Source organism: Nomascus leucogenys, chromosome 12 (assembly GCF_006542625.1).
Source record: "Nomascus leucogenys isolate Asia chromosome 12, Asia_NLE_v1, whole genome shotgun sequence".
NCBI classification, from domain to species: Eukaryota; Metazoa; Chordata; class Mammalia; order Primates; family Hylobatidae; genus Nomascus; species Nomascus leucogenys.
This window is the reverse complement of record NC_044392.1, coordinates 41,194,451-41,218,734: the sequence shown is the minus strand read 5'-3', so window position 1 is coordinate 41,218,734 and position 24,284 is coordinate 41,194,451. Positions and strand designations below refer to the sequence as shown.

The window sequence follows — 24,284 nt, the reverse complement described above, 5'->3', positions numbered from 1 at the left end:
GCAGCAGTGTATGAAAATTTCAGTTTCTCCCCATCCTTGACAGCACTTATCTCACTTTTTGATTCTAGTCATCCCAGTGGCTGTGAAGTGGTATCTCATTGTGGTTTTGATCTGCAATTCTCTGATGACTGATGATGTCGAGTATTTCTTCATGTGCTTACACAGGTCACTTTTATGTCTTTTCTGGAGGAATGTCTATTCAGATCCTTTGCCCACTTTTAAATTGACTTTTCTTTAAAAAAAAATTTTTTTTTGAGTCAAAGTCTTGTTCTGTCACCCAGGCTGGAGTGCACTGGTGCGATCGTGGCTCACTGCAACCTCCGCCTCCCAAGTTCAAGCAATTCTCTTGCCTCAGCCTCCTGCGTAGCTGGGACTACAGGCGCATGCCATCACACCCAGCTAATTTTTTTTTTTCTTGAGACGGAGTCTCGCTCTGTCACCCAGGCTGGAGTGCAGTGGCGCAATCTCAGCTCACTGCAAGCTCCGCCTCCCGGGTTCACGCCATTCTCCTGCCTCAGCCTCTCCGAGCAGCTGGGACTACAGGCGCCCGCCACCACGCCTGGCCCATTTTTTGTATTTTTAGTAGAGACGGGGTTTCACCGTGGTCTCAATCTCCTGACCTCGTGATCCGCCCGCCTCGGCCTCTCAAAGTGCTGGGATTACAAGCGTGAGCCACCGTGCCCAGCCTCACACCCAGCTAATTTTTGTAGAGACTGGGTTTTGCCATGTTGGCCAGGTGGGTCTCAAACTCCTGACCTTAGGATATCTGCCCACCTTGGCCTCCCAAAATGCTGGGATTTCAGGCATGAGCCACCATATCCAGCCAAAAAACAATTTTTCAAGGAGCCACGTCTCACTATGTTGCCCAGGTTGGAGTGCAGTGGTTATTCACAGGCACGATCATAGTACAATGCAGCCTTGAACTCCTGGCCTCAAGGGATCCTCCTGCATAGCTGGGACTACAAGCGCATGCCACCATGCCCAACAGATTTTCTTTGTTCTTTTTTGAGACAGGTCTTGTTCTGTCGTGAACACAACTTATTGCAACCCTGACCTCCCAGGCTCAAGCAATCCTACTGCCTCAGACTCCCGTGTAGCTGGGACCACAGGCACATGCCACCATGCCCAGCTAATTTTTTTTTTTTTTTTTTTAGAAACAAAGTCTCTTTGTTGTCCAGGCTGTTCTTGAACTCCTGAGCTCAAGCAATCCTCCTGCCTTGGCCACCCAAAGTGCTGGGATACAGATGTGAGCCACCACACCCAGCCCAGATTGTCTTTTTTTTTTTTTTTTTTTGAGATGGAGTTTCGCTCTTGTTGCCTGGGCTGGAGTGCAATGGTGCGATCTTGGCTCACTGCAACCTCCGCCTCCTGGGTTTAAGCGATTCTCCTGCCTCAGCCTCCCAAGTAGCTGAGATTACAGGCACCTGCCACCACATCCAGTTAATTTTTGTATTTTTAGTAAAGATGGGGTTTCACCACGTTGGCCACGCTGTCCTCAAACTCCTAACCTCAGGTGATCCACCCGCCTCGGCCTCCCAAAGTGCCAGGATTACAGGTGTGAGCCACCATGCCCAGCCCAGATTGCCTTTTTATTATTAAGTATATATTCTAGATACAAGTCTCTTATCAGATATCAGACATGTGATTTGCAAATATTTTCTCCCTTTCTGCATTTTGTGTTTCATCATGATGTCCCTTGAGGCACAAAACTTTTAAATTTTCATGCATTCCAACTTATATTTTTGTTGTTGCTCATGCTTTTGGTGCCATATCTAAGGATCCTTTGCAAAACCCGAAGTCATGAAGATTTTACCCGTGTTGTCTTCTAAGAACTTTAGTTTTAGTTCTTTCTTTCACATCACTCATCGATTTTATCTTTTGTAAACAGTGTTGAGGTAAAAATCGAACTTCAATCCTTTGCATGTTGCTACCCAGTTGTCCCAGCACCATTTGTTGAAAAACTATTATTTCCATATGGGATGGTCTTGGCACCCTTGTCAAAAATCAATTGACTATAGATATGAGTTTATTTCTGGAATCTTAATTATATTACATTGATCACTACATCGATTCTTGTGCCAGTTCCACAATGTCTTTTTTCTTTCTTTTTTTTAGGACAGGGTCTCACTTTATTGCCCAGGCTGGAGTGCAGTGGTGTGATCTCGGCTCACTGCAGCCTCAACCTCCTAGACTCAAGTGATCCTCCCACCTCAGCCTCCCAAATAGCTGGGACCATGCCTGGCTAATTTTTTAAAATTTATTTTATGTAGAGACAAAGTCTTACTATGTTGCCCAGTGTAATCTTGAACTCCAGGGCTAAAGGGATCCTCCCACTTTGGCATCTATAAGTGCTGGGATTACAGGCATGAGCCACTGCACCCACCCTTAAATTTTTTGTAGAGATGGGGTCTCACTGTGTTGCCCAGGCTGGAGGATTTTTTGTATGCAAGATAATGCCACCTGTGAATATAGTTTTATCTCTTCCTTTGCAATCTGGATGCCTTTTCTTTCTTTCTCTCGCCTAATTGCTCTGGCTAGAACCTTCAGCACAATGCTGACTTGAAGTGGCAAGAGTGAATATCCTTGTGTTCCTGGTATTAGAGGAAAAGTATCCAGTCTTTCACCATTAAGCTATGATGTTGGCTATAGGTTACTCATAGGTGCACTTTAATCAAGTTGACCAAGCCCCCCCGTCTATTCCAGCCAATGGCACCTTAACATTCCAAAGCTGAACTCACTTTTGCTCTAGCTTCTGTCAAACCCAAACTGTTCTGATTCTTGATATTTCTTAGTTGGCACCACTATTAACCTGTCTTAGGTTGGATTCTCTAAAAGCAGAGCCTGAGAAAGTGATTCTGTACAAATGGTTTATTGAGGGAGTGCTCTCAAGTAAAACCTGTAATAAAGTGAGGGAAGCAATATAGGACAGGGGGGTAAGGTTAGCCAAAGATATAGATTCAGATGGTAAGTTTAGCCTCCACTAAAACTCTGGAACATAAATGGCACCACATTTGTCCTACCTTGAGGAAAGGGGGAGGAATTTTGGAATTTTTTTTTTTTTCTGAGATGCAATCTCGCTCTGTCGCCCAGGCTGGAGTGCAGTGGTGCGATCTCGGCTCACTGCAACCTCCGCCTCCCAGGTCAGGATAAATTTTTGCCTTTTCCAAAATGGAAAAGGTTCAGTGTAATAACTCACCATCAAGTGTCTGGTTGTTCTCCTTCAGTAGTACTGAACTGGGGGCTCAGCATTGGTCTCTGTTGCTGACAGGTTTAACACTCAGCAATAGCAGTAGTTAGGTCAGCTTTGGGTGACAGGAGTCCATGTTTCTAGGCCAATGAGTAGCCTCCATCTCTGCCACCATGGTGATTCTATTCATGAGTACACTGTGCAAGCACTGGGATAGCTGAGGTAGTCCTGATAAATTCACCCTGTCCAACATGGTGAAACCCCATATCTACTAAAAATACAATTAGCCGGGTGTGGTGGCAGGCGCCTGTAATCCCAGCTACTTGGGAGGCTGAGGCAGGAGAATCACTTAGAACCTTGGAGGCGGAGGTTGCAGTGAGCTGAGATCTTACCATTGCATTCCAGCCTGGGTGACAAGAGTGAGACTTTGTCTCTCAAAAAAAAAAAAATCATCCTGTCCATCTGGTTACTTAGTCCTTTGCTGGCAATGCTTTAATAGGCTACACTCTCACTGACCCATCCAAATGCTCTTCATCCAACCTTGTCACCCATGTTTAAATCTTGTTTCTTCCAGGCCCCTGACCAGCAAAGCCACTGACCATGAGTTCTTGTATAACTTTATCTCCAGCCACTTTTTTTTTCTCAAAGGAAATGATCAAGTACATTGCCTGAAGCCCTACACATTAAGATTTCCCTCATCATTGTCTTTCAGAACCACCCGAGTAGGTCTCAGTGAGAAGTTGTAGTCCATCTGGCTTACCCCAACATAACAGGGCAGTCTACCCATAAACCAGGCCTAGATTTTTCCCTCCTTTGTGAGGTGGTTGAAGGAATTTTTGTATGGCCAGAGGCATGAGCTAAGAAAAAGGAATCAGTGCACTAGAGGTAGGTGACAGGGGAGTGCTGGGGCCCCTTGCTCAATTTAACTTACTTGTGCCACTAAGTTTGCTTGGGCTTCTTCCCAAATGTACCATTTCCACTGTAAGATGGCTTGCTGCTGTATACACCCAATCTCATGACTTGGAGGGTCTAATGATAACCAGCAGGTTATATGGGCAACTGGTCACATGTTCACTTGGTATCTCATGGTCAGGCACTGAGTCTCTTCCAGGGCCTAACAGCAAGCCAGAAAATGCATTTCAAATGGTAAAACTTTTTCTGCTAAAAATGGCATCACCTTACTCCAGAATCCTGGAGGTCTGGGCTGGAACCCTCCCTCCTATTGGGTATTATCAAAGAATCTACAGTCTCTTTTCCTACCACAGATACCTCTAATACAATGGAATTTTCCAGGTGATATGGCCCCCCTGGACCTGTTGCAGAGCTGTTTCTTGTATCCCCAAGTGGAGAATATGCTGCCTCCGAAACCATAAGAGGCCTGCAATAACCTGTACTTTAATTTAGAGGTGATGTTCCAGAATGCTTCAGACCACTGAACTAAAAATTTCACCAATGTCGCAGGCCCCTGCATCTTTGCAGCATTTATCCCCCATCACCTTGAGTATGTATGTCTAACCAAGGAATCCAGAGTACTTGACACTGCTTGGTTGTTGGGTCTGATTAACATATCCTTAATACCTGATTTGTATAACTTTTTTTTTTTTTTAAGATGGAGTCTCACTCTGTCATCCAGGCTGGAGTGCAATGGCACAATCTCAGCTCACTGCAACCTCCACCTTCCAGGTTCAAGTGATTCTCCTGCCTCAGCCTCCCAAGTAACTGGGACTACAGGCACACGCCACCATGCCCGACTAATTTTTGTATTTTTAGTAGAGACAGGGTTTCACCATGTTGGCCAGGTTGGTCTCCAACTCCTGACCTCAGGTGATCCTCCCAAAGTGCTGGGATTACAGGTGTGAGCCACCACGCCAGGCCACATAGTAAATATTTTCAATTTTGCAGGCCATAGGGTCTGTGTTGCAACTACTACATTCAGCCATTGTAGCACAAAAGCATCCACAGACAATATGTAAATAAATGATAGTTGCATGTTAATAAAACTTGATTTGCAAAAACAGGTAATGAACCAGATTTGGCCTGTGGGCTGTAGTTTGCTGATCCCTGTGCTAGATTAGCAGCTATATACCTATACAAGAGGCTGTTACTTTGTCCAGTAAAGAAGGCATATCCAACACAGCACTGCAATTGGGACTACTACTTGCTTAAGTTTGTAGTATTCCATTGTTATTCACCATAGGCCATCTAGTTTTTGCACAGGTCAAACAGCTGAAACTGAATGTGACTATAATGGAGACAACACCCCTACAACCTTTAAGTCTTTAAGGGTTGAACTAATCTCTGCCATTTTCCCCAGAATACAGTATATTTACTATCTTGGCAGAGGTGGGGGTGCAGTTTCAGGAGCATGGCCTTTCTGCCAAAACTGCTAAACATGTTCATTCTGATTATACATTTGGAAATGGGGGAAATGATCATAATGTGAGTTTTTGGACCCACTGTGAGAGCAGGGTTGGGAGTGTTGAGAGGGGAAGACACTGGTGGTACTTCAGGTTCCTGGGTATCAATGCCAACTCAGACCCTGTAACCCTGTTTCCCAAGTCAAAAACATCTGCATATTCTTTTCCCAGTGTTTGGTTGTGATATTGTAAAATACATATTTGGTCTTTAATCCCTTTTCCTGGAATGTAACTTCTAAAATCCTTAAAATCTTCAAAGTGATGTCTTATTGTATTCCAATGAGTTGACTGATGGTTGGCATCCCCTAGGTAGCTTCAGGATGGGGGTCAGTCAACAGAAAGACCAAAGCAGTATTAGAGGGTTGGAACTTTCAACCCCACCCCCAAACCTCTAGGGAGGACAGAGGGGCTGAATTTTAAATTAATCACCAATGGCCAATGGTTCAGCCAATCATGCCTATATATAAAGCCTCCATAAAAACCCAAAAAGACAAGATCTAGACAGCTTCCAAGATGTAAAACACATGAAGGTTTCTAGAATGAGGGGTCCCCAACACCTGGGCCACGAACCAGTACCAGTCCATGGCTTGTTAGGAACTGGGCCTCACAGCAGGAGGTGAGTGGCAGGTGGGCCAGCAATACCACCTAAGATCCACCTCCTGTCAGATCAGCAGTGGCACTAGATTCTCAGAGGAGTGCAAACCCTATTGTGAACTGCACATGCGAGGGATCTAGGTTGTGTGCTCCTTATGAGAATCTAGCTAATGCCTGATGATCTGAGGTAGAACAGTTTCATCCCCAAACCATCTCCCCACCCCCATCTGTGGAAAACTTGTCTTCTATGAAAGTGGTCCCTGGTGCCAAGAATGTTGGGGACCACTGTCCTAAATGGTGGCATGCCCAGAAAAGGAATGGAAGCTCTGCAACCTTGCCTTATACATCTTTTCATCTTTTTTTTTTTTTTGAGAGATGGAGTCTTGCTCTGTCTGTTGCCCAGGCTGGAGTGCAGTGGCACAGTCTCAGTTCACTGCAACCTCTGCCTCCCCGGTTCAAGCAATTCTCCTTCCTCAGCTTCCCAAGTAGCTGGGACTACAGGCATGCACCACCACACCCAGCTAATTTTTGTATTTTTTTAGTAGAGACGGGGTTTCACTATATGTTCGCCAGGCTGGTCTCGAACTCCTGACCTTAGGTGATCCACCCACCTCGGCCTCCCAAAGTGTTGGGATTACAAGCGTGAGCCACTGGGTCCAGCCATGTTTTCATCTATATTCATTGTAATATCCTTTAAATAAACTGAAATATGTAAGTAAGTGTTTCCCCAAGTTTCGTGGGCCACTCTAACAAATTAATCAAACCCAAGGAGGGGGCTGTAGACACCCTGATTTATAGCACAGGCAAAATAACCCAGGAATTGCAATTGACATCAGAAGTTGGGGGAGACAGTCTCGGTGATTGATTGGTCAACCTGTGGGATCTGACACTGTCTCCAGGTAGACAGTGTCAGAATTAAAGTAAATTAGAGGATATCCAGCTGCTATCCACTGCAGAATTACTTGCTTGTTAAGGGGAGGGAATTCCACACATGTGATTACAGAAGACTTCTGTGTTGCTCATTGTGGTGTGAGAACAGAGGATGAACAGTGCTTTCCCACTCAATGATTAACTGATAAATGGCTCTTTCCATTGATAGTTTATGACTCTAAGAACTATCTCAGGCTTAAAAACTGGACAAGAAATTGGGACTTTTTGGCCTGGCGCGGTGGCTCACGCCTGTAATCCCAGCACTTCGGAAGGCCGAGGCGGGTGGATCATGAGGTCAGGAGATCGAGACCATCCTGGCTAACACAGTGAAACCCCGTCTCTACTAAAAATACAAAAAATTCTCTGGGCGTGGTGGCGGGCGCCTGTAGTCCCAGCTGCTCCGGAGGCTGAGGCAGGAAAATGGCATGAGCCCGGGAGGCGGAGCTTGCAGCGAGCGGAGATCGAAACACTGCACTCCAGCCTGGGTGACAGAGCGAGACTCCGTCTCAAAAAAAAAAAAAAGAAATTGGGACTTTTCTTTGAAGTTTCTGACTTCAGCCTTCTGTTCAACCATTCTTGATCTCCCTTATATGTAAAATACTCTTCTTGGTTGCCGATCTATCCCGCTCCTAGGACCACTCACATTCCGTTAGTCATCTCTACTTTGACCTTGCTACCCTTAAGGAAATTTACTCACCTTGCTTCTGAGAGTTAAGTGTTGCCACCTGGCCTCTGCTATGTCAGGATCCTATCATTCCCCCACTGCTACTAGGAAACCAGTTTCTTTGACATCTTGTATCAGCTTCAATCTACAGAGACAGCCACTTCTAAATTTCTCAAAGATGTTGGTAACCCTTCATCAGTGCCTTTCCCATTGTCTTTATTAAAAAACAATTCCCAGGTCTTTCTGGGGTATATAGTCAGCTGGTGGGTTTACCAGTGTTATATAACATTCATTCTTGCATACCCATTTCCTCTAAGTCTTTTGGTCCTTTTTTGTATGGTCTGCCATCTCCACTTCATTCAATATGGGCCAATGTTTTCTCCTAGCTCCCCAAAGCCATCTTAACATCATATTATAATTGCCTCATGGGGCTTTGACAAGACCTTCCAGAGTCACAGGAAAATGTCCCAATTATCACAAAGTCTGTATGAATTCAATTCTTAATTCACGAAGCCACCCATACACTCACAAATTTATCTAACACATTTAATTTTGGAACAAAGGAGCAACTCCTTTAAAGTTTGAGAGTCACATAAATATTTCATATACAGCTTAAACCTATGCTTTGTAATTATTTTTGAGCAGCAGAAAAGGAAGGCTAGAGAAATGCTAGAGATGTCCTTACTAGTGACACATTCTTGCTGAAGAACAAGTTCTCTGGAAGTGAAACTCAAAATAGGAGAGAACAAGAGGTACAGATAGGTATCAGTTCGGCTAGGGTCTTCAGAGAGACTGAGGGCCCCAAAACAGTGCTACTCAAAGGTGATTTGCAGACTTGTGCTGGTTGGTGAACACTTTTTTTTTTTTTACCAGTCTGTGACATGGCGAATTAGAAATTGAGTGTTTAAAAACTTTTTAGCATTTTAATGTTGCTGCGATATCCAAGTACATGACCAATGGACTTAACCTACAAAACAGTCTGGCCAGTTTGGGTGCTGTCAAACTTGCCGGGTCGGCAGCACACAGTGTGAACTCCATACCTGTCATGGGCAATAGGAATGCATATTGATAAGTGAAGGACTGGAAAACAAAAAACCTGGTCCTTTACCATACATAGTTTGAGAAAGACTGCCCTAGAGTACCATACCTCCACCATAAGTCCTGGAATAATTCCAAAACTTTTTGGAACAAAGTGTGACCTGAGGTCAACTTGCTCACATTCAATCAAAATCAAAACAAAAATGAGTGCCTTGGGAACAAAGATAAAGTGGACTAGGGCATCTATTTAGATTCCTGGAGTAAGCCCTGGCTAGGCTAGCAGAAGTGAGAATCTGTAAAAGAAAACTGGCAGGACAGAAGGCACAAGGTTCATAGAGAAGGGCCCTTTTGTTCTTCCCTCTTCCTCTCTATCCTTCTCCAGTTTTTGGCTGGAGCTTTAAGGAGAAAATAGTGACACTCAAGCCCCATGACTATATCGCAAGTATAGCTGTACTTTCTCCATCTCTGGCAGAACAGAGACGTTTTACATTCAGATCTGGGCTCTTCCATGCTCTGGTAAGGTATAGGAGTTGGAATTTCCCAAATAGCCTGAGACCTTAAGAACATTTCCTTCCTCATCAATACCATAAAACATGTAAGGTCTTCAAGGGGTGAAAAGTTTTAACCTTGGGGCAAGTGACATGTCAGAAGCTCAAAGTGACTCATAATGAATGTGAATTTGCTCTGGAGAGACATATCTTCTGAGTGAACCAGGACAGCCAGCTGGGCTGACCAGAATACCTACCAACATATGTCAGCCAAGGTCCATAGACCCACTGGGAGCCACAGAAAAAAAGCCACGTCAGCTCAAAGAAAAATAATTTAGAAAACATAACAATATATTACTAACATTAATAACAATAATGTAAAAGGTTAAAATATAATACCACTTGAAGGGGTTTCTACATTGAAATACTCAAGGGAACATGAGGAAAGATGGCCATCCAGTCTCCTTTGCCAACTGAGGTGCAGACTGAGTTGTGGAAGGTGGGTGTTGATGGAACCCAGCATTACAATATTGTGTAGAACTAGTCTCCTAATATACCTCACTCTGCAACTTACGGAAGCTGAGGAAGACCAGAAAAAGACCTGAATGAAAAATAGGCCACACTCCCCACTCAGAATATTTATTATATTCTGCCTCATGGGGCCTTGCAGGAAAAGGGACCCAAGCTATACCCCTACTCCTTTTCCAAGCTACTTTCCTGAACCAAGGGACAGGATTCTAAGAGAATCATGTATCTCAAATAAGCCAGAATGTATCTGGGGAAGAACAGCCATTAATTTCCTAGACCTGACACTGGGTTCATTTGTGTCTGCCAGGAAGACGGGGAGTCAGGGAGAATGGTAGATGGACTAGATGAGGGGAAATAGGATGGGCCCTTCTTTATCACAGCTTGAGCTCAAAAAGGTTGAGATAAACAGGTGTTTAAAAAAGAGAGGAGGTAAGAGGGAGGACAGGCAGGGGATACAGGAAGGTCAGGGGCTGGGTTCACCCATATCACACAGCATTGTAGGAAGAAGCAGGGTAACAATTTGAGTTCTCAGGCTGGAACAGGGAGGTGAGGGCTCAGCACCTAGAGAGAGGAGAATCCTGAGGCCTCTCTTTCAACTCTATTGTGACTAGATGCAAAAGCCCTTTCCCTTTAGAGAATTCAGAATGGTCTGTCTGAAGGCAAGAGAGCATAATGACAGACCTGTAGCCCCAGCCCAGGCTGTTTCTCCCCATTCTCAAAGGCTCTGCCAGGAGAACTATAGAAATACAGAGTCCCAGGACTCTGCCCCTCCTCCCCAGATCCAAGAGAGGGAGTAGAGACAAGGCACAAAGACCCTGGGCATAAAGGTGAACATCAGTGTGGCCACATATAACATTATTTTGAGAAAGGAAAGAAAGTGCATGCCCCAAAAGGGATGCCTTCCTTCACCTGGCAGGTAGCTGGAACTTTGATAGTGGCAGAAACCACAATGGAGTAGCGTTCACAGAAATGGCCTGTGAAACAGACCCTATTCCTAGAAAGACAGAGGAAAAACCTCAGCTGGTATGGCACAATCTTGAATGGGATGACAGAGGGCAGCGGGCAGACTTCTCCCGCAGGTGACACTCCTGCCTCAGGTCCCAATGGTTCTGCTGACTCCAGATGTTCCCCATAGCTGGGACTCAGAGAGGAAAACGTGTTGTGTTTCACATGATCAGACACTGTTCGCCACTGGCACCTGGTGGGCCCGAAAGATTGAGGGCATCCAGGTCAAAGTTGAGGCCAGGAGGCTGGGGAAGAGATGAAGGGACTCAGATAATTGCTCATTTTTTAGGACAGACGTGAAGATCCATCCCCAGTAGCCACAATTATCAACTTAGGTGGAATCCCGAGAGGTTAAAGAATTCTGGAAATTGGGGGCTCAGATTAAAATCTGGAAAACGAAGACATACTCACCATCTCTCCAGCCAGCTCTTTTGGAGGATGGCCCAAATCCTGTAGCTAGAAAATAAGGAAAATGGAACATGAAATAGAGAAAAGCCCAGAAAACAACAGAGTATCCAGAAGAGGAATCTAATGAATGATCTATTTCTTCTGAGAGAGATCACAAGAGAGGATCCCTCTTCCACCTAGGTCTAGCAGTATTGCATCCTTCCCAGATACCTCTTCCACTGAACACCTAAGTGGACAGCACCAGTGGGCAGAAGGCAAGAGGCCTTACCTGCTGCATAAGATCCAGCACCATCTCAAAACGAGCCTTTTGAGTGGTCTCACTGTCTGTGGGGGTCTCTGCCTCGAACTGCTCACATATTTTGCACATGACGCTGTGCTGCTCCTGATATTTTTCAAACTGCTCTGGAGGTAGAGATTCCTGATGACTCTGCAACCATTCTGGATACTAAGAAAAGAGAGAATGGGTAGAAAAGAATTAACTGACAATGAATATGGATGGGTAATCAGAACAATGTGATTAAAATGTGAAAGGGACGTAGAAAAACAAAAAGCTAAATAAGTAAGTTCATCATGAAAAGTGGCACTGACTCCAACCAGATCACCTGGCCATGTTAGCATTTATGGTCACCAGAGATTGGTAAGCTTCTGTGAAGGGCCAGACAGTGAATATTTTAGGCTTCAAGGGCCACATATGGTCTCTGTTGTGTTTTTTTTTTTTCTTTTTTTTCAAGACAGAGTTTTACTCTGTCACCCAGGCTGGAGTGTGATGGTGTGATCACCACCCACTGCAGCCTCGACCTCCCCAGGCTCAAGCAATCCTCCCACCTGAGCCTCCCCAAGTAGCTGGGTCTACAAGTGTGCACCACTGTGACTGCTAATTTTTTTGTATTTTGTAGAGACAAGGTTTCATCATGTTGCTCAAGCTGGTCTTAAACTCCTGGGCTCAAGCAATCTGTCCACCTTGGCCTCCCAAAGTGCTGGGACTACAGGAGTGAGCCACTACGCTCGGCTATTGCATATTTTCTTTGTAGTTTTTTTTCAAATGACCTTAAACATGTAAAAACCATTATTTGCTAGAGAGATGGATTTGGCCCACCCAGGTCTTGGCCAGCTGACTCGTTCGTGGTCTGTACTATTCATTACACACTTACCCACATTTCCCCGTGTCACTGAAAAGCTTCTATTCCTATATTTTATCTCTCCAGTAAAACTATACACTCTTTAGCCAGGTGTGGTGGCTCACACTTGTAATCCCAGCACTTTGGGAGGCTGAGGTGGGAGGATCACTTGAGCTCAGGAGTTTGAGACCAGCCTGAGCAATATAGTGAGAGCTCATCTCTACAAAAAATTTTTAAAACATTGGCCAAGCATGGTGGCACACACCTGTAGTCCCAGCCACTCAGGAGGCTGAGATGGGAGAATCACTTGAGCCTGGGATGGGGAGGCTGTGGTGAGCCAAGATCGTGCCACTGTGCTCCAAGTGGAGCGAGACCCTGTCTCAAAACAAAATGATACAACCACACATATAAGCTCTTTTATGGCAGGGACCATCATTTAAACTACTCTTACACTGTTCACATCACAAAGCCAGTAAGTAAATCCTCAGTTAATTCTTTTTCTTTTTGAGATGGAGTCTTGCTCTGACGCCCAGGCCGGAGTACAGTGGCACAATCTCAGCTCACTGCAACCTCTGCCTCCCAGGTTCAAGTGATTCTCCTGCCGCCTCCTGAGTAGTTGCAATCACAGGCGTGAGCCACTACGCCAGGCTAATTTTTGTATTTTTACTAGAGACAGGGTTTCACCATGTTGGCCAGGCTGGTCTCGAACTCCTGACCTCAGGTGATCCACCCGCCTCGGCCTCCCAAAGTGCTGGGATTACAGGCACGAGCCACCATGCCCAGCCGAATTCTTGCTGGAGGAATGAAGTCAGAAATGCAAGATTGATCAGACAACAATCCCAGAGTCTTGAACTAGTTTATAGAAAACTAGAACTGAAGGATTTCCTCTTAGACCCCAAACGTTATACCCCTTATACCCCAACATACAGTGTGACAGCTTTATTTTCTCAGAGACACAACTCTCCCCATCCCCCAACTCTCCCTGCCTCAAATAAATAAAGGAAAAAAAGCATACTCGAGTTACTCTTTCTGCAGGCTCTGAGTAGACAAAATAGCCCACATCAGTTGATGTGATGCAGAATGAAGAGAAAAAGCAGAAATGGAAGTTCACAAACCTTTTCTGTGATCTCCTTCAGTGATGGGTACAGCACATCCTTGGAGAGTAGGTTCTGCATAATACTCTGCATGATGGGGAGGATGTTCCCTTCCCCATCCCCCTCGTCCATGCCTAGCCCCTCCATGGCCTTGGTCAGCTCTTCTTCCGACATGCCAGAGTTCTAGATAGGACAAGTAAGAGGTGAGCAGGTATACTACCTTCTTGGGATGCTCACCACTCTCTCAGGTGACAAAGATAAACTATCTAAACTTGCCTGTAACAAAACAATAAGACAGCAACAGACTTGGGATGATACTCAAAGCATCTGTCTTTTGAGACTCTCCTGGAGAAATGTCTGGGAGTGGACCCCTTGTGGGCCCCTACTACTTTCTCCTCACCTGAAGGTCAGTGGCATTTTTGGCTAATCCACTTAGTGTTTCCTTTAGGCAAGAAGTGAATTCTTGTTGGGAGGTCATATCACTGCCTAGGAGAGATTAAAAAAGCCAACGTCATTTAGGAGTTTGTTTCCTTGCCTAGACTGAACTGGTTACCAGCTTGGATATGAAGCATTTACTTGTGAATCATTATCACTCCCAATCTTGGAAAACCCTATGGTTATCTTCATAGTCTTTTCATAAATCTATTTAATACACGGACTCTGCATCAGTTTATTCTCCATGATGATACCCACAATAACACTGTGACCTTTCAAATGGTCAGTTTTGAATAATGTTTTCTATTACTTTCCAACCTATCTCACCCCTTTTCATTAACAGGGATTCCCATCCTTTCTCTCATTGCCTTTACCCATTCCATGGCTGGGACATCATGATTGCTATCAACTTCACTAAGAATTCTGGTGTTTTCAGGCAACAAAGACTTAAGAGTCTGTTCAGATATTTCCGTGTATCTGGGGTCTCCTCACCCACTCTCCCTGCAGCCTCCGAGAGCTTTTGGAACTGTTCCACCAGGTGGGGCTCTTCCTCAGCCAACTCCTTCATTGCCTTCTCGAACTCCGCAGTGGCTTGGGAAGCCAGTTCACTGTCGAATAGTTCCTGGAAAAACTTCTCTTGGGAAGCGAAGAGGGCATCCTGCGGGGGAAGGGTGACTGAAATGCGTCTCTTACTTAGGACTACACTGCACCTGGCCTCTGATAGAAGCCACAGGCAGTGGCTATGGGAAATGCACCTCCCTCCTACCCACTTCCACTGGACATTCTAACTACTGCTCCTAATGAGGATAGCAAAAAAGGCATCCAGTCATTGAAGGAGGGTATGGGATGGCATACCAATCCAACCATTTAAACCTACTATTTTTTCAAGGAACTCTGAGATTCCCCCACTCAACCTCAAGTCCTTATTTCACAAGGACTGAGGCTGGCAAGAGCACTCACCAATGTGAGGCCAAGGTACCCTACCCCATTCCCCTCTGGCCCATAGGGGCCTACCCAACCTCTGCTCAGGGCTGCATGCCCATCCCCTCCCCATCCCTTAAGTGGGTGGAATTTATACTTTGGCAGTGTCTCCTGGCGATCTCTTCTGGGGCCCCGAAGCATCAGGGGCCGTGGTGGTAGAAGGGGGTGCTGGGGAGGGTTTGGCTTTATCGAAATCATCAAGAGCACCTTCAGAGACAAGAGACATGGTGTGTGTGTTGGCGACAGATGAGAATGCAAGCAAGGCTGGGTGGTTTCTGGGCAAAGCATTAGGAATATGATTTTCCAAATTGCCAACTTTCCTCAATTTTCCTCCTTGAGCCCCCCACCTCCCCAGATCACCCTCAATGAGCCTCCTACTTCCTTCTGGATTACCTAATTTATTGTGAGCAAAGGCAAATAAATCCCTTAAGGTGGAACAAGTATCCATCTCAGAGCTGGGAGGAGAGGATTAAAAAGCTCTGCAGAGACATCTCTATCTATAGTGTCTCCCTTGCCACACCCTAATGATTCCCTAGAAATCCCATACAAATACCCAACAGGAGTAGAGAACACAGATGTCCTCATCTCTCTGAACTCACTCTGGAGCTCTAAAAGGAATAACTTGGTGAGAAAGCACAAGACATCCCACCCAGCTTCCTGTTGGTACTGGTACCAGCACAGTCTGAGAGGCTGTATACACACCAGACTCCATGGTAAGGCATTAAACTATCTCCTCTTATTCTCCAGTTTAGTGCTCCCCCACAACCTCCTAGAGCTCCCTTTGGCCTGATCTCTGCAGATAACCGTACACTAATTTACACAGTCACTTGGCACTCCTCAGGGTGTCTGTTCATTTTTCTGCCTGCCCACATCTCCGTGATTGAGCAAGAGATTACAAATTCACCTCTGCCCTGAAAAGCCTGTGTCCTCACCACCATTCTGCTTGCCAGGCCTAGGGAGAGAGCACTGGCCCCACTCCGGGCAGGAAGCCAACAGGGGAGTGGACGGTAATGCTAAGAAAACATCCCCCCGTCTTTCAGGAGGGTGAACTGCTTTCCCCTGAAATCGCCACATCCTCAGTTTCTCAAAATAAGGGAAAGGAGTCCGCTTGAGCTACTGACAAGATGAAAGAACCGTTAAGGGGCCTAACGAGAGAAAGAGAAAAGGACTAGGAGGAGAAAAGTGTCTTTCGTGTTAAGGAAGACAGGACGAGGCATAGAAGGACCGGCCACGAGCTTGCTAGGAGTTAATGTAAGCAATCAGTGAGTGCGTGGTTCGCTACCCAGCAAGAACCAAATGCTGCTGCTGTTGCTGTTGCTGCTGCTGAAGTCGGACTTTAAGAACTTAGTAACCTAAAGAAAGAGGAGTTTGGAGAGGTATCATGAAACGCCGTCCTGCAGAAACATCCACAGTGTGGACCACTGAGGGACCCCAGGTGAGCTCCCCAGCTCCAGTCGCCGGGGTGGGGCAGGATGACCCAGAGATTTTTGGGGGGCTCGGGGGTCAGACTCTCCGCCCCCATTTAACCTTTGGAGAGCCTCTCCCGCCCCGTCCCTAATATCTCAGGTTCACTTAACCCCCGGAATGGGTCCTCACACCTGCCCTCTTCGGGCCTTTCCCACTATGGGCTCTTACTTTCCAGAAGCTCCTCCAGTTCCCTGTCCGCTTCGGCCCCGACACCACAGTCTTCTTCAGCGGCCGCCATCTTGCTACCTCCGACTTGCCGTAGGAGGCGGGACCCCTCGGCGCCGCCACGCCCTCCACCCCTTCGCTCCCGCCCTCTTCTGCCTCGGGTAACCAATGGTATTGTTGGCCAGTGCGGAACCGCCATTTTTAAAGGGCCAGGAAGCTTTGAGTTTTTGTGTTTCGGGTATTTTTCCGTTTTCGCCTGTGAAACATAGAATTAGGGATAAGATAGGGTTATTTTCTGCCTGGTTTTAGAGGCCCGGACTCCTTTCTTTCAACTTCCCAAATTACCTGGCGAAGCTCTTTCATTATCTCTTCCTGAGCTGTGAGTAGGCCAGATTGAGACAAACTGCCTATAAATAACCAGAATCTATGCATGTATAATTGAGATGACAATTATGGTACATAACATACTACTTTCTCTCGCTTCATTTTTTTTTTTTTTTTTTTTTTTTTAGTAGGAGTCTCGCACTGTCGCCTACGCTGGAATGCAGTGGCGCCATCTCGGCTCACTGCAGCCTTGGCCTCCCGGGTTCAAGCGATTCTCCTGCCTCAGCCTCCCGCGTAGCTGGGATTACAGGCGCGCGCCACCACGTCCGACTAATTTTTGTAGAGACGGGGTTTTACCATGTTGGCCAGGCTGGTTGGCCAGGCTGGTCTCGAACTCCGGACCTCAGGTGATCCGCCCACCTCGGCCTCCCAAAGTGCTGGGATTACAGGCGTGAGCCACTGGGCCCGGCTTCACTTCATTGTTTCATTCAAATGTTATCTTTTCTGAAACGCTTTCCTTGGCCATTCCCGTTCCTTTCCTTCCTAACACTGAACAGTATCTGACATACTATCTACCGTACTTGTTTATTCTCCGCTCCCCACCCTGCAGAATTTAAACACCATGAAGCCAAATATTTTCGTCTGTTGTCTTCACTGCTGTAAAGCCCAACTCCCAGGCTAGGGTTTAAAACTTAGTAGGCACTCATTGGCCACTCTTTGCTCTCACAGTCCCTAATCAGGCACATCTGTCTGCCCAATCTAGTGGCATCTCTCATTTCCTATTCTCTATTAGAACTGTTTGATTAAAGGACACAGGGCCGGCCAGGAACTTAGAACTCAATGTTATTAAGAGAGCCTCTGGGACCTTGGACTGAGCAGGGCAATTCGAATGTAGTAGTAATAGACTTACTTTCCCTGACCAATCTCCTTTTCTCCACACAAACCAACCTCCAACTGAGTGAACACGGGGGATGCTCAGATAGAGGTAACTCTAGACGTCCCTTTCCTCCTCTGGAATTGTTCTATTCAGATGTCAGAAAGTAGCAACTGTTTCACATACAAATCTGTTTTCGCACTTAGAGAGCACCTATTATTAAGGTCTTGTTCTGGGCACAGCGAGGACAGAGATAAATCAGGACCACCCCCTGCTGTAAGGTAGCTAAGTGTGGGTGAGCCGGAGGTATGATGAGATATACACACAGTAAGTATGATACAAGGTAAGAATTTTAAATGAAAAAAAAATCCTGTGTTAAGTCACCTCATCACCTTCATTCTTAGCTTCCTAAACACACATTTGAGTACTGCATCAAGCACCAGATCAAGCACTTACTATGGTCCTTCACAGATAGGGCACAGACTTGTAAAATCTTATCTGTGCAAAACCTGTTTTCTTCCAACCACAAGTAGTGTGTTTTGGGATAAAAAGATTATGAACTGTTAAGTTAGAAAGCCTAAATTCCAGCCCCAATTCTGCCACTAAATCACTTTTGAAGTCCTTTACAATTCTAAACTTCCGTAATCAAATCCTTTCCTGATAAACCTGTTTCCCCAACACCTGCAACATAATTTATTCCAGACTTTCTCATTCAAACTGCTTACATGTGTATCTCCAATATGGCTATAGTTGTAACAAGCACGTTAAAAAAAGAAAACTTGTCTATCAACAGGCATCTCTATTGGCTTTATTTTTTGAGACAGAGTTTCACTGTTGCCCAGGCTGGAGTGCAGTGGCGCAATTTTGGCTCACTGCAGCCTCCACCTCCCGGGTTCAAGTGATTCTCCTATCTCAGCCACCTGAGTAGCTGGGTCTACAGGCTCGCGCCACCATGCCCGGCTAATTTTTGTATTTTTAGTAGAGACAGGGTTTCACCATGTTGGCCAGGCTGGTCTTTAACTCCTGACCTCAAGTGATATGCCCACCTTGGCCTCCCAAAGTACTGGGATTATAGATGTGAGCCACTACACCTGATCAACTGGCTTTAAACTAATGTAATATAAGCATGTTAATTAAAAGATAATAGATGATAATTAAAATGGAGTAAAAAACAAGCATGATTCTTTCTTTGCATTATTTCTTCAACTTCTTTCTGCTTTTCTATTTTTACTACTAATATTCCTAACATCTCATCTCAGTATTTACTGACCTACTGACTGCTCCTTCTGCCTTTCTAATGTATAGCGAATACTGTTGAATAACAGTATTTTATAGCACTTTCATATCACTCTGTTCCTTAAGGATTTAATGGCTCTCCACAGTTTATCAAACAAATTCTAATTCTTGCCTGGGATTCACAATTATTTCACATCTTGTTTCCCCAATTATGTTAAGATTCAAAAGGCAGGAATTATAAAGTTTTTCCATATCCCTCAGTAATAATGTTTTTGTGTGCAAAATTAATTGTGTAAATTTACAAATTATAAATTTAAAAAATTTGCCAAAATTTACCACCAACTTGTCTATGTTTATAGGGATAATGTTTCTAACTAGGGAAAATGTCGTCAAAGTAGTATGTACTTTTTTTTTTTTTTGAGACAGAGTCTCGCTCTGTTGCCTAGGCTGGAGTGCAGTGGCACGATCTTGGCTCACTGCAACCTCCGCCTCCTGGGCTCACGCCATTCTCCTACCTCAGCCTCCTGAGTAGCTGGGACTACAGGTGCCCGCCACCACACCCGGCTAATTTTTTGTATTTTTAGTAGAGACAGGGTTTCACCATGTTAGCCAGGATGGTCTCAATCTCCTGACCTCGTGTTCTGCCCACCTTGGCCTCCCAAAGTGCTGGGGTTACAGGCGTGAGCCACCGTGCCCGGCTTTTTTTTTTTTTTTTCAGACAAAATCTTGCTCTTGTCCCCCAGGCTGGAGTGCAATGGTGTGATCTCAGTTCACTGCAACCTCCGCCTCCCGGGTTCAAGCAATTCTCCTGCCTCAGCCCCCCGGGTAGCTGGGATTACACGTGCCTGCCACCCTACCCAGCTAATTTTTGTATTTTTAGTAGAGACAGGGTTTCACCATGTTGGCCAGGCTGGTCTCGAACTCCTGACCTCAGGTGATCTGCCTGCATTTGGCCTCCAAAAGTGCTGGGATCACAGGCGTGAGCAACCACGCCCAGCTAATACGTACATTTTTTTTTTTTTTGAGACGAAGTCTCGCTCTTGTCCCCCAGGCTGGAGTGCAATGGCGTGGTCTCATTAGTAGTATGTACATTTTTGAGAAGGCAGCCTTAGTTTAGGGATGCTGTTTAAAAAAGCAACTCTTAAGATAAAGCTAAAAAATACAACGTATAGTATGAAGAGAAGTAAAAAACAAAGTGAAGCTCCCTAATATATTCATATGAGAAAATACCAAAAATGTTAAATGAAAAAACAAAGGTACAAAATTGTTAAATAGTATGGTTTCATTTGTGTACAAAGGGAGATAGAGAATGGCATAGTCATACCTGCTTGTGTGTGTATATATATATATATAAATATATATATAAAATTTCTGGAAGGATGTAAGAAAGCTGGTAACAGTGGTTACCTGTTTAGGGGAAGGTGATAGGAACTGGGTGGCTGATGAAAGGGTAGAAAGATTTGTCACAGAATAGCTTTTTATATTTACTGATTTTTGAACTATATGCATTTATTATTTATTGAAAACATGAATTTAAAATGCAAAAAAGTACATATTTTAATCAAAGGCACAGTAACGTCACTCTATCCAATTATTCTTAGCATATGACAAGCAAAATATTGTATTGTTAATGTAATCATTGTATCACTGTAATATATATAAAGTACTATTCTTTTATCTGTATATTACATGTAAAATATCTAGAACAGTGACAGTCACATGGCAGGTGCTCAATAAATATTGCTATAACTAGCAAGAGATAAAAGGCTGCAATCAAAAACAGAATAAGGGAGCTACTTGCTTTCTGTCATTTTCACAGCAGTTTAGGTCCTCATATATATCCATGAAAAATATGTACTTTTTTTCTTTCTTTTTTTTTGAGACGGAGTCTCACTCTGTCGCCCAGGCTGGAGTGCAGTGGCGCGATCTCAGCTCACTGCAACCTCCGCCTCCCGGGTTCAAGCAATCCTCTGCCTCAGCCTCCAGAGTAGCTGGGATTACAGGCACCCGCCACCATGCCTGGCTAGCTTTTTTTTTTTTTTCCAATAGTGGATGTTTATTTTGTAATTAAAATTACTGGGAGGAAGGTATGTACTTTGGTGGGGTGCCTGCATGGGTGAACAAGAACATGAGAGTGTCCGAGAAATAAATGGCCAAGTCAAGAAGCTCTCGTAGATTTATTTAGTGTGAGAAATATGAGAACAATAGTTGTAAAGAACAAATCAATAACCTGCAGTGTGCATTTTGGAAAACCAAATAACTTCTTCAAATTTCTGAGTACACAGAGGGTACCTGCCTGGGAATTTAAATGTCTAAGGAAAATGGGAGATGATTAAGAGTTGGTGTGGCCTAGTCACACCAACATGTATTTATTACATCCTGCTCCTTTCTAGTTGATAGGAAAGAAAGCTGCTGTGGGGAGAGGAGGGATAAATACTGAAGGGATTTACTACACAAATGTCCATCACAGAGTTTTCCTTTTTTTTGAGACAGAGTCTTGCTCTGTCACCCAGGCTGGAATGAAGTGGTATGATCTCAGCTGACTGCAACCTCCACCTCCTAGGTTCAAGCGATTCTCATGCCTCAGCCTCCCGAGTAGCTGGGACTATAGGCGCATGCTACCATGCCAGGCTAATTTTTGTATTTTTATTAGAGACAGGGTTTTGCCATGTTTGCCAGGCAGGTCTCAAACTCCTGGCCTCAGATGATCTGCCCACCGCAGCCTCCCAAAGTGCTGGGATTACAGGCATGAGCCACTCCACCCAGCCCAGAGTTTTCATTTGTTCCTTAAAAGAATTAAGCTGGAAAGGCAAGGACAATTATGAGTACAACTATAGTCAAATTGAGAAGACCTCAAAAAAGTCAAGTTTAGACCTTCAGATTTTCCACAGAAGAGAAAGATACTAGGTTTTAGGGTAGAGAGAGCCAAATCCAAAGAGTAGCTGCAGGGGGAAGGTGCTGTTAGAAGGAGGATATAGACGCATTCTCTGGGGGGAACATATGGTGACTGACCCATGCACCAAAGGGGGCCTTAGCGAAACTGCAGAGGACTGATCCTTAAACCAATCACATCTTTGCCAATCTCTGTCACCTGTGCAAAAACAAGCAGAGGAACAAGTTAGAGATTTGTAAGGTTGAGAACCCTAGAAAATGTATTCCCTATACCCCTCAATGGGCACAGTAGACAGGTATTGGAGTGTTCATCACTGACTGGCCAAGAACAGTGGGGAGATGCTCTACCTTTCTCCAGTGTCACTGCCTCAGAGAGCAGGGGACAAGCACAAGAAGAAAAAAAGGACCACCATGTTTCTTTCTTTTTCCCCTTCGCTCAATATCCTAGATACATTTATTGAGGACAGTACTTACTGTGGTGACCCTGCAGATTTGACCTTTGAACTCAGGGGAATAGCACGCCCCACTGAGTGGACACTTTTCTACTGGCTTTCCACGGTAGATGGGCCGATATGATGCAGCACAGATGTCAAAGGGGTTGTGCATGTCATAATTGAGCTGGTAGGCATCTGTGGGATTCTTCTCACAGGCAGACAGGATTTTTCGGGTCTAGGGGAAGGAAGGAGTATTTAGGAGGACAGAAAGCTGCAGACAACACCTCAAAGGATCCCAACACCATGGTTTGGTAGTTCCGTTGATGTGAGATACAATTGTACTAGGTGAAAAGAGGTCCCAACCTCTGTGCTGGATATATGTGAAGGGTTAACAATCACCATTCCTATTGTATCAAACTTTCCCCTTCTCAATACAAAAGTGGCTCCATAATCTAGACCCACATTCCTCCACCAACTCTAGAGATTATCAGGGTCAGGTCCTAGAAAGGGTTAAAACAGACTTCTGTCACCCAAAAAGAATGCATTTGGAGGACACGAGTAATGAAATGTGTATGTGAAGCTTTGTGGTGGTTGTGATGGGATATCTGGAGCTTAAGGACAGGACTGGGGTTACTTTCAGCTGCAGTGGAGCTATTCTAGGTTGCACAGCACTCTTAGATGAGTGCCATGTCTCAATAAACTATTAATTTTCCAGGAACAAAGGAAACACCAAGTCAGGAAGTAAACAGAGGGTAGCATTCTGTTGGCTCTTTTTGTTGAATGTTGTTATTTATTGCTTTGTTTCAGAGGCAAGGACCTTGGTCTGCTCCTTCCATGTAAGAGCTGATCTAGCTTCCCTATGGTCACTGAAGGAGTTCCATCTACCTGTTGGGCCACCTCAGGCTTGGGCCCGAGTTCTAGTAGGCGCCGAGCAAAGGTGGCAGCTGTCTTGAAGTTCTTGAGCTTGAAGAAGAGATTGAGGGCTGTACGCAGCACCAGGATCATGTGCACAGGCTGCAGGTTTGAGTGGGTGAAATAGGCTGCCATCTGGTGGACAGAAAAAGGAACACATGCCAGGTTGATACTACACCTGGTAGAAGTCATTTCTAAGCTGCTACACATGCATAAAAAACACAACACAACACAGGATGATGGGCTATAAAGCTGAGAGGTCTTCTACCTCCTAGGTATGGAGGACTGGTGAGATGAGGAAGTAGGGTGAAGAAATGTATCCTCCCCTCATAGAAATGAAGGGCCTAAATTTCTCTTCGTCCCCACTCAGATCTGGGTTTGAAATTAAAGAATTCAAACCTAGTGAAGGGTGAAGGGAAGGACGTCTCTGTTGTGCTCAGGGTCCTATAGATCTTACCTCACAGATGCGCTTCTGCTGTTCTAGAGTCTCTTTGGGCAGCTTCTTCCTTTCTATCTCCATGGACAAACCCACAATGTACTCACGGCAAATGGTGATGAGCTGCTGGGCCTGTAGAGGGGGCAGAAGGTCAGGATACAGAGACAAGAATGTGGAAGTGCCCAGAACTGGGACAGCGGCTAGACCCTCCTACCTCTGCAATCTCTTGTTTATTGTCCACAACAAGAAGTGGCACACTGAGAAGGATGGAACGGAATTTTTCCACAGCCTCCTCAAATTTGCCAACTGTGGTGAGCTGGTAGCACAGCTGCAACCGTTGGATGAGGTCATTAAGCTTCAGGCCCACAGCTGGTACACCATTCTTCAGCCCTGCATCCTTCCTGGAAAGGGAAAAGTAGGAAGAAGACAGGATAGTCAGTAGCCAACTAGGACCCAATTTCCTTTTCTGGCAAACATCCTCATAGCTACCCTCCTGTCTCCTGTCAAAGTAGCTGGGGAAGAGGATGACAGCAGGTGTAAACCAACCCCATAGAGTAACAAGCCAAAGATCTTTTTCTACTGGGAAACCCTAGCTCTGAGAGAATTCTGACTATGTCACTGAGGCTACCATCTGAAATATCGACCACAACTTGGAAC

The 24,284-nt window shown here is 45.1% G+C and overlaps 2 protein-coding genes across 4 annotated transcripts in view; both read right to left on the bottom strand.

Moving 5' to 3' along the window:
• Positions 1 to 8,324: 8,324 nt before the first annotated feature.
• On the bottom strand, positions 8,325 to 16,985 carry PEX19 (peroxisomal biogenesis factor 19). Of its 2 annotated transcripts, XM_003258707.4 has the most exons (8): positions 16,523 to 16,985; positions 14,985 to 15,094; positions 14,399 to 14,564; positions 13,872 to 13,957; positions 13,493 to 13,654; positions 11,528 to 11,704; positions 11,263 to 11,307; positions 8,325 to 11,096 (listed from the first exon to the last, which is right to left on the bottom strand). In XM_003258707.4, exons 1-8 carry the CDS (start codon positions 16,716 to 16,718, stop codon positions 11,013 to 11,015), a joined length of 1,026 nt encoding a protein of 341 aa, XP_003258755.2. In that variant the 5' UTR covers positions 16,719 to 16,985; the 3' UTR covers positions 8,325 to 11,012. The 2 variants fall into 2 exon arrangements, with proteins under 2 accessions (XP_003258755.2, XP_003258757.1); XM_003258709.4 differs by lacking the exon at positions 14,985 to 15,094 and having other exon boundaries at positions 16,523 to 16,616.
• A 4,126-nt stretch (positions 16,986 to 21,111) lies between these two features.
• Positions 21,112 to 24,284, bottom strand: part of COPA (coatomer protein complex subunit alpha) — a 54,041-nt gene continuing 50,868 nt past the window's right edge. For both annotated transcript variants that reach the window (XM_030824108.1, XM_030824109.1), the window contains exons 29-33: positions 23,842 to 24,028; positions 23,649 to 23,759; positions 23,165 to 23,326; positions 22,320 to 22,514; positions 21,112 to 22,044 (exon numbers count right to left, since the gene is read on the bottom strand). In XM_030824108.1, coding sequence (XP_030679968.1) covers positions 21,985 to 22,044; positions 22,320 to 22,514; positions 23,165 to 23,326; positions 23,649 to 23,759; positions 23,842 to 24,028 — 715 coding nt within the window. In that variant the 3' untranslated portion in view covers positions 21,112 to 21,984. The remainder of the gene's footprint in view (positions 22,045 to 22,319; positions 22,515 to 23,164; positions 23,327 to 23,648; positions 23,760 to 23,841; positions 24,029 to 24,284) is intronic.

Excerpts from the sequence above, each read along its gene's own strand:
- PEX19 (XM_003258707.4), bottom strand. The coding sequence starts at position 16,718 with ATGGCGGTTCCGCACTGGCCAACAATACCATTGGTTACCCGAGGCAGA. Across the intron at positions 13,958-14,398 it reads GGAGGCTGCAGGGAGAGTGG|GCAGTGATATGACCTCCCAA; the intron begins GTGAGGAGACCC and ends AATCTCTCCTAG. Across the intron at positions 11,705-13,492 it reads TGAAGGAGATCACAGAAAAG|TATCCAGAATGGTTGCAGAG; the intron begins GTTTGTGAACTT and ends CTCTTTTCTTAG.